Source organism: Penaeus chinensis, chromosome 20 (genome assembly GCF_019202785.1).
Source record: "Penaeus chinensis breed Huanghai No. 1 chromosome 20, ASM1920278v2, whole genome shotgun sequence".
Classification (NCBI taxonomy): domain Eukaryota; kingdom Metazoa; phylum Arthropoda; class Malacostraca; order Decapoda; family Penaeidae; genus Penaeus; species Penaeus chinensis.
The window spans coordinates 3,680,005-3,690,004 of NC_061838.1; the positions used below are offsets into that span (position 1 = coordinate 3,680,005).

Below are 10,000 nucleotides of genomic sequence, written 5' to 3' on the forward strand. Positions count from 1 at the left end.
TTTTTTTCTCCCTCTCTCTCAATTCACTCACTCACTCTCCCTCACTTTCACTCTCAACTCCCCATCACTCACTCTCTCCATCCTCTCTCCCTCAATATCTCTCTCTCTCCATCACTCACTCTCTCCATCCTCTCTCTCTCTCTCCCTCACTCTAACTCTCTCCCTCAATCTCTCTCTCTCTCCATCACTCACTCTCTCCATCCTCTCTCCCTCAATCTCTCTCTCTCTCCCTCACTCTAACCCTCTCCCTCAATCTTACTCTCCTTCACTCTCTCTGTTTATTTATGAATAAATAAATGACCAGTTAAAGACATATTAACAAAGGTATTACTGCCCGCCTGGAGAGAGAGTTTATTGTACCAAACGACCTTCCAGCGGCTTCTTAAATTGTCCCACGGGATCACTAAACTCCCACCCTGCCCCTGCCCCCTACCCCCTCCCCATCACATACACTCCAGCCTGTCTTTTACGCCCCTTCTAGCCTGCCTACCCCCTCCCCCCCTCTCCTTGCCATAAAGACCGGAAACCTCGCCTCCCCCCCCCCACTACCCTTTCCCTTTCGCCCTCTCATTAGGACAGACGGGCAAAAATTGGTGCTGTTCGCTGACACCGATGGCGGTTCTTCACCTCTGTCTGTCTGTCTGAGTGTCTGTCTGTCTGTCTGTCTGTCTGTCTGTCTGTCTGTCTGTCTGTCTGTCTGTCTGTCTGTCTGTCTGTCTGTCTGTCTGTCTGTCGCTAAGGAAACATTTACAATGAAACTGCAAGGGTAGACTGGCGCCAGTAGCACGCCGTCCGCCCTGGGAACTTGACTGCAGGACGACCTACCTTGCGTGATGTAGCTGGACCCGTTGGTGGCGTAGATGAGGTGGTCGTCCGCATGTCGCTGCACAGGGTCGTGCTTGTGGTGGTCGTCGCTGGCGCCCGAGAGGGACGAGCCGCGCCCGTCGCTCGTGTGGTAGTCGCTGGTGGACGCGGCGCCGCCCCCGCCGTCTAGCTCGCTGCCCTCCTCCGTGTCCACGTCGCTGGCCTCGTCGCCGCCCGCCAGGAGCGCCCTCCGCCCGTCGCGCATAGTCTTCCAGTCACTACGAGGCGCGGGCGTGGGCGGGGCGGGAGGAGGGAGGGCGGCGACGGGCGAGGGATCCTGTTTGGCGGGCGGGGGCGGGGAGGGGGAAGGGTCCACGGAACTCTCCTGCAGGCTGTTGAAGAGCTCCTCTGGGATGTCGTGGTACGATTTAATGCAGGCGGCCACCACGCGGGGCGCCGCCTGCACGCCCGCGTCACCTGGCACTACCATGTCGTCGCCGTCTGGCTCATGGCCCGCGGCGGCACTCGTTTCGTGGCACTCGCTCGCTCGCGCGCCGGGCACAAGGGTCGCGTGGTCGCAGCGGCACGAAGGAAGGGGACTGCAGGGAGCCGCGTGTCTCGACCGCTCAGCGTCCCGGTCCGAACTGAGTCCCGAGGCGGGCGCGGGGCGGCCGGGGCCTCCCCCTCCCCCTCCCCCGGCCTCCGCGCGAGCCTCCCCCCCGACGTCGCTCGCCCCCCCGCCCGACCCCTCCTTCGCGCCCCCGCCGGCGATTTCGCGCTCCTCGCTTGCTACTGCTTGGGTTGTGTCGTCGGCGGGGGGGCAAGAGGCGTTCTTCAGAATGCCGACGATGGTGCCGTGACGGCGTCGCGAGACCACGGGCCGCACTCTCTTGATGATCACTTCCTCCGGCGCCCTGGCCTCGCCCTCGGGGGCACTGTCGTAGCCGGGCTTCCTTGGGGGCGCGGTAATGTCGTTGTCGCCTCCTGCAGAAGAATCGGCGAGGTCGGCCCAGCGCGGAAAAGAACTGAGTGTGTTACGGTAGCGTCGGAGCGGCCGCGGTTTGGGTGACGTCCTAAGCGGGTTCCTGAAGGTGTAGGTGACAAGGGTGTCGGGCGGGAGATCGGTCTCCTGGCGGTCGGCTTCCTCCCCCTCGCCCGACGAGCCCTTGACCTGCAGAGGCGAGGACTCGAAGAAAGCCTTGGTGCGTGACACCTTCCCGGACAGGCCCTGGAACTCGTCCTTGGCAGCCGTCGAGATGTATGTGGTGAGCACGACGGACGCGGGGCGCGGCGCCGTCCGTGATTCGCGTGTGCTTGCGCTGCGGAACCGCTCGAAGGGGCGCGGCAGGTCGGGCGAAAGGCAGGGCGGCGATGCCAACGGCGGACTACGGGGGCCTTCCCTGGCGATCAGCGAGGGGCGCGTCGAGGGCGACGTGAAAGGCGGCGGAGAGCTCATAGGCTCGGCTGTGCTGGACTCCGTGGCCTCCGCCGACGCCTCCTCCGGGGGCCCGGCCGCGTGCTTGACCCACGAGTCCCTGAGGAGGATCCGGCGCGGAACTGTGGCCGCCACGCCCGGAGGCAGCGACGTGTAAGAGCCCACCATACCCTCCGGCGATGGGACCTGTGGGAGGCGAGGGCGCAGTCAGGAAGTGTTTATTTCTTTAATAATATTGGTAAATGATAACAAAGATATAAAGGAATAATGATGATAGGAATAACTAATATATCAATAATATTAGCAACTGTGATAAAACAATAATAAAATAATAAACAGCCAATGCTTTCTTCATAAACTTATTTTTTTCTGTAAAAAAAAAATTAATAATAATAATACTGATTGTTCCATCTATTACATCAAATAATATTTCATCATACATGCCTGTCAGCTAGCGTTCTTTCTTTTATCAGCCATATACCTCATACTTGTTTTATTGCCTATGGATAGGTCTTCATATCTCATAACTTGATATTTTATTTGATTCTACAGTATAGAGCATGATGCCAGGCTGTTTCTAAAGTTACTGGTTAATCTTCGGAAAGACTGTTTAAACTGAACATGAGAAAGTTGATAATTTTCTCTTTAGTTATGTCGGTAAATGCTCGGGCTTCCATGTTATCTAGGAGTGGGAGTGATCTTTTAACTCAATAATCTACGGTAAAACATTTTTTTAACTCAATAATCTACGGTAAAACATTTTTTTAACTCAATAATCGACGGTAAAACATTTTTTAAACTCAATAATCTACGGTAAAACACACGCCAAATTTTAAACAATACGCATACATCCATATATTTTAACTCCTCAACTAGCAAGATCTTCAATTAGGTAATTTTATTTCCTATGAACTTTATATATATTGGAAAAAAATAATCATAACATTAATTCTTATACCAACGTCTCTGATTGTCACTATATGATAGTTAATGAACTGAAACTGTTTCAGTATTTTTTGCAGATCTGGTAATTGCATTTTCGATAAAATAAACGATTTTACAGACGGGGAAAAATGTGATTATCAAATATATATTATGGCGATCGACACGTAGGCCAGTATTGGGGTGGCAGGAGGAGAGCTGTCAGTATCTCTCTCTCTCTCTCTCTCTCTCTCTCTCTCTCTCTCTCTCTCTCTCTCTCTCTCTCTCTCCTTTGCTATTTTTCTCTCTGTATTTTTTCCTCTCTCGCTAGCTGTCTCTCTCTCCTCTCCTTCTCTCGCTATCCCTCATTCTCTCTCTCTCTCTCCTTTGCTCTTTTTCTCTCTCTGTTTTTTTTCCTCTTTCTCGCTAGCTGTCTCTCTCTCCTCTCCTTCTCTCTCTCTCACTTATTCTCTCTCTCTCTCTCTCTCTCTCTCTCTCTCTCTCTCTCTCTCTCTCTCTCTCTCTCTCTCTCTCTCTCTCTCTTTCTCCTTTGCTCTTTTTCTCTCTCTGTATTTTTTCCTCTCTCTCGCTAGCTGTCTCTCTCTCCTCTCCCTCTCTATCTCTCCCTCATTCTCTCTCTCTCTTTCTTGCCTTCTCAATCTCTCACCTCTCTCTGTCTCTCTCTCTCTGTCTCTCTCTCTCTCTCTCTCTCTCTCTCTCTCTCTCTCTCTCTCTCTCTCTCTCTCTCTCTCTCTTGTCCACTCACTCACTCACCCTCTCTCTTTCTCTATCTCTCTTTCTGTCTATATATCTGGTGCCGTACGCGAACTGCTTATGGATGAATAGGAAAAAGGAATTAATGGTGAAAGAAACGGAAGAGAAAGAAATAAAAAAAATCAACCGGTCTCTGTAAAGCCATGCACGACTCATAGGCCTACATTAATCCACAGGTTTAGTGACAACTTATCAGGCCATTGGATATATTTTTTTTATCTAGTTTGTTTGAATAAATTAAAAGCAGTTTAGGAGGAAACCTGTCATTCACTGCAGGTTTTGGTCAATATTATTTATAGTAAAGGACATGGTCGTTGCTAATATAGAGTGTTATTCTTAAAAATAGGAGAAAAGAATAGAGACGAAGATTTGATGTAAGATGGTGGTTGAAGATTAAGATAAAGCAGTTTTCATACTTGAAACTATGACAAAATATAATAATAACACTGAAAAAAATATACCGGAAACTGAAAACTGCTGCTATATATTTACAGTAGGTTACACTTTTGATTGATATATGCTTGCAGAAAATCATTACTCCTGATGGACACTTGACTACACCATGAGGATTTTTCTGTCAGCAGAAAAATCATATAGCGATGTGCAATATACAGTTGTTGCCACTGATATCCACGAGATTACAGTCTAGTCTCAAGAAAGGAAAATTTGGCAACTTACTCCAGAATTTCAAATATTCCGATTCGTCAAGTTACTTTTGCATTCAAATCAAATGCCATTGTAATACCTTATGTTCAAATGATTAGCTTTTTTTTTTTTTTAATTCATATCCACATTTTTTTTTTTATTGCTTCACACTTTTTTTTTCTCAAAGGGGATTTAACGCATCGGAGTTCTCCAGAGTTCAGGGTTGAGTTACCAGTTCTTCCTTTCCTGAAATTGGATGGAGGATTACTCTTACAAGTGTAGGTCTAAGTAACGGTGGACGAGATCCTGTAACAACGGAACATGATGCGCATTTATGTATACATTATTATCACTGTTGTTTACTAGTTTTTTCTTTAGACACGCATTAGCATTGCGATGTGTACAGATCAGCTTTTTTTTGTTGAATACAGGAATCGACAGTAGCCATTAAAAGTATTTTTATTACTCGGAACGATTATACGGGAATATACTAATCTGGACTGTTCATATAATCTTACGTTCATATTGTCGTCTCACGAATCTGTCAACCCCTCGCGACCGGGAATTTAAAATACAAAGATAAAACAGCAGCAAATTCTTCTTCCTAAAGTTGATAAAAGTGACTTTAATTATAATTAAATGACAAAACAACAATGATGGTCGTGGTGATAATGGTGATAAAGGGTAACAGTACTAGTTATACAAGAAAAGTAATGTCAATAATTATTATTGTTGTTGGTGTTGATGGTTTTATTTTATGTGTGTTGTCTCCATCCTCACCATTATTATTAGTAGTAGTACTATTGTTATTGTTGTTTTGCTGTTGTAGTTACCATTATTATTATTATTACTATTATAATTATTGTTATTATTAAAATTATTATTATGTTATAAAATGACAGATGTCAGGATGTCTGACTTCACCATCCTTTTCTTTTATTTTAATACTACCACGACAGCTATTACAGCTACCACTACTTCTATCACCATTACTATATTTCTTTATTGTAAAAATACGTAGCGTCCTCTTATAACTACTTTTATTGCTTAACCTAGAATATATTGCCCTCTTTAATTAATCCTCCCCTAATGCAGGGTCCACACAGCCAAATTTGGAGTCGAACCGCAGTCGCATCCCATTCGGCGGCTGAGGCGCCGAACGTTGGCCGAACTGAACAAGTAAATACTCAAGAGGCACGCGTGACGAACTTAAATCATACATGCATTGCACGATACTGAACGGTACCACGTGTGCGGCAGACGCAAACTGCACGTTGCCGACGAAATCGACGTTGCTAGGTACGCGGACTTTGAACGTAAAGCGTGCGCAAGTCACACACAGCACACGCACCATTTATAGGCAAGTCCCACGCAATTTCGCACGTACATTTGGCACGTGTAGTACACGTATGTCTCACGAACCCACGTGTACTGAGTATGTGCTACATACACACCTACACATAGAGCGTTCGAATTTCATACACTGATAAAGACTTCGGAGTGTGTGTTTCTATTGCAATACACGCGTAACCAACACCAAGTAACAGGGACATTTCGTATGGGTGCGTATGGACAAACGTACGCGCACGTATTGTGCATGTTACGTGCGGATTGTCCACCGCTTTTTCTGTGCAGATTCGTCGCGCGTGCGTTGCAAGTCCTCGGCGAAACGGAACCGTTTCTTAGCACGTTGCGTAGCCATTCATCGAGGTCACTGAAAAAATCTCGTGCTGACGCTAATTTTTCAGCTCTATCATAGATACCCCCACGTAACACAAAATATATGAAGAACCACGAGGAATCATTCCAAGAAAAGCACACTTATCTCAAGTTGGTAGGGTGCGTGTGGTGAGTCGGTTATGTATGAACCCGTGAAAAATGCCGTTCTTATGCGGCTGTTGGTGTGTGCGAGTTCATAGGCCATTCCACAGAGAAAGGTGATCTCGAGGAATGACGATCGACAGGAAAAGAGAAAAACAGACAGATCATCCAAAGAACCACATAGTCCATTGGCTGTTATTGTCTTCAGTGAGCCTAGCGTAGAAAAAAAAAAGGCCAGAAGGCGGCCATTCCTCCTGAATTTGTGAAAGTAAGTGGTCTTTCTGAACATGCCCAATGTTTTTTGTTTTTTTTATCTTTGTTTTTTGAGCTGCTGGTTATATGCAATTTCCGCTGACACAGAATGACACTGAATGTTCTAATGGCGAACGAGGCTCCACATATACAGAATCCTCGAACACTTTGGTTCACCCGTGCTTCATTTGATGATTCGTTGCCTCTTAATGGTAATGGAGTTCGCTCTACTGTAACGTACAGAATTCTTTTTAGCATTTTGGGGTTTATCATCCTGTAATTCATCATGGCGAGTACAAATAAGGCTACTTTACTGCAACTACATGGACAACATCAAAGAGTCACATGAACAACTTGGTAAACCTGCCACTGAAATGTGGCAATACACATTTAATATGTGTGAATCACATGTGTATTACACGAGATAGCAATAGTATCAATTAATTTATTTGTTGGCAATGTAAAGTTTGGATATTCCCTCTGCACTAGCGTCACTATTTACTACTACTACTACTACTATTACTACTACTAGGGCCGGATTAAGCCCTTTAGAGGCCCTTAAGACTTTGGTGCCCCGTATGTGTGTAATTCAAAATATAAACATAATAAACCACCTAATTTTATCTATCAAAATTAAACAAAACAACAGTAACAAAGAAAACAATGTTTATTTTTGTATACTTTCACTTGCATTTGAAAATGACAATTCTTGACTTCATCTGGTAGATTAATTTCACCAGATTCATTAGGTATTGCACATATCGTATCAAATAAATCCTTCAGTTGCAGGTACACTCAAAAACTTCGCCTCCCACAATTCGTACTTTGAATGGTCTCCGTCAAATAACAGACGTTTACTGGCCATGGTGCCTGCACTCCACTGTCATGCACGATTAGAAACGATATTTATGCGAGAAAATACAGTCAACACCATAGATTTTAACCGAAAACAGAAGTGAAGAAATTTTTTAATTTATTACAGCAAAAAATAAATCATTACAGCTTTAGACGGAGACCCAGCTCGGAGACCAATGGTCTGAGTCATTAGATTGGAAATACGGTTCCAATCCAACAGTAGGTACTATCAAATATTATAGTTATGTAATGTGCTTGCAATGTGTACCTACGTATTGAAATATCTACATATATGGCCGTTATATTAATTAAACTTTAACGGAGTGAACAGATATTAACTTGCCCCCTTCCCTCCTTGATGCCCAAAGCACGTGGTTAATTTGCTTAATGGTTAATCCAACCCTGACTACAACCACTACTACTACTACTATTACAACTACTACTACTTCTACTACTACTACTACTACTACTACTATTATTACTACTACTATTACTACTACTTCCACTACTATTACTACGACTACGACTTCTACTGTTGTTGTTATTGCTACAACTGATACCAATATAATTATTATTACTACTACTGCTAAACTATCATTTTCAAAGCCAAAACAAAGGTCAAGCTATAATAAAATTCTCAACATTGTAAAAAAAAAAGTTGTGTCCATAGGTCACACGGTATTTAGAGCTTGTAAACGGCAGCTATTGTGAAACTTTTCGCAGATTTGGACAAACAATGGGCGTGGCAGAGGCGCCCAGGGGAGAGTGGCGACTTCCCACGCCCGCGATTGCGAACAGTCCTACTCGATTACTTAACACTGGTCTAATACCATCATTCTGAAGTACTTCATGATGGAAAACATAAGATAATTTGAACAAACACAAATCTAAATACACGTGGTGGCCATATGATGGTCTGGTGAAGAAGAACAAGGGATGCCTTATACGCATAGGAGGAACGGCGAGAGAATTATGATGTTTACATAACTGAAAAGATTCGCTGTATGAACTAGCATTCATAGCTGATTACTTATGAAACCCAGATCATCTAAATATAAATAACAGATATGATTACGAATATAAGGATTCTGAGTGAGCATTTTCTTATAGGACATTTCAAACATAAGCACATTTGCACAAGGCATCACCCTAACAGCACAGAATGAACTCGTGGGCAATAAGGACTGAATTGACGTGTTTTAATATCCGTTCGTCCTTGTCACAGCTGATTATAGACCTGCTGGCGCCCACGCAGGACAGTCGAATTTCTGTAAGGCCAGACGCAGGTCTTAGAGATCATGGGAAAGGGTCGCAACACTTAGGATGGAGACCTGCCGAGATTACGTTTTGAGTGCATGTGGAAAACGATATCCCTTCCATCTCCGGGAATTTATATATTAAACAGTGATTTCATGGTTGATTTAAGTACACGAGTGAATTAGAGTAATAAATGACGATGAGGCTATGTCTTTGTATGTTTGTAAGGCTCAAATCAAGGTGTGTGTGTGTGTGTGTGTGTGTGTGTGTGTGTGTGTGTGTGTGTGTGTGTGTGTGTTTCCCGTGGCAGTATAGTTATGTAAATCTCTTCAAGTATGTATAAGTAATCATGTCAAATTATCATGAAAGAAGATAATATATGATAAATTGTATTGATAAATTCCAACCCCACTTTGCTTATAGAAAACGGTGTAGGGGGAACTAATTTAAAGTAACAGTAGAATATAGATGACTGTTACACTACGTGAATACATGGCTAGGCATAGTAATTATACCCACATCCTGGTAAACGAGTGTCAAATGGTGTCACTCCAGGTGAAGCACATCACAAGCGGGTGACACGAGCTCCGTGTCATGTGACACCGGACTTATTTAGCGATTGTTGTTTGACGGAATATGTCATTATTGGGTTTCGTATGTTCTTGTTATTATACCTCTGATTGTTGTTCTTGTCGTTGTTGAGAATATTAGTAGTTTTATGATTACTATCACTTTTCATTAAGGCTCTTTTTAGTATTCAAATTTTCAAACTGTCTCTTATTATTATTGTTATTATAATCATTATTATATCATTATTGTTATTCTTATCGTCACTATTATCATTAGATGAATTGGTAGTACTGGTCGTGGTATCATCATTGCTGTTATTGCTGTTATAACAATGATGGTGATGATTATTGACGATGAAAATTATGAAATAAAAGCACTAATATTATCATTGATGTCATCGGTAACACACAACCAAACAGAAATTATAAGAATTTCAATACAGCACAGTAGTGTTGATAGTAATAGGACTTTATATAAAAAATAATAATGACATTGATGGTGATGCTGATGATAATCTCAATGATAATATATATATATATATATATATGTATATGTATATGTATATGTATATGTATATATGTATATGTGTATATATATAAATTTGTAGTTTGTTTCGTAAACTTTTATGTTTTTTTTAGAACTAATTCGCAAATCTAAATGTGTCAA

The 10,000-nt window shown here is 43.3% G+C and overlaps 1 protein-coding gene across 1 annotated transcript in view; it reads right to left on the bottom strand.

Moving 5' to 3' along the window:
- LOC125035792 (mucin-1-like) overlaps positions 1-10,000 on the bottom strand; it is a 28,276-nt gene that overhangs the window by 1,679 nt on the left and 16,597 nt on the right. The window contains exon 11 of the mRNA XM_047628007.1: positions 605-2,425. Coding sequence (XP_047483963.1) covers positions 605-2,425 — 1,821 coding nt within the window. The remainder of the gene's footprint in view (positions 1-604; positions 2,426-10,000) is intronic.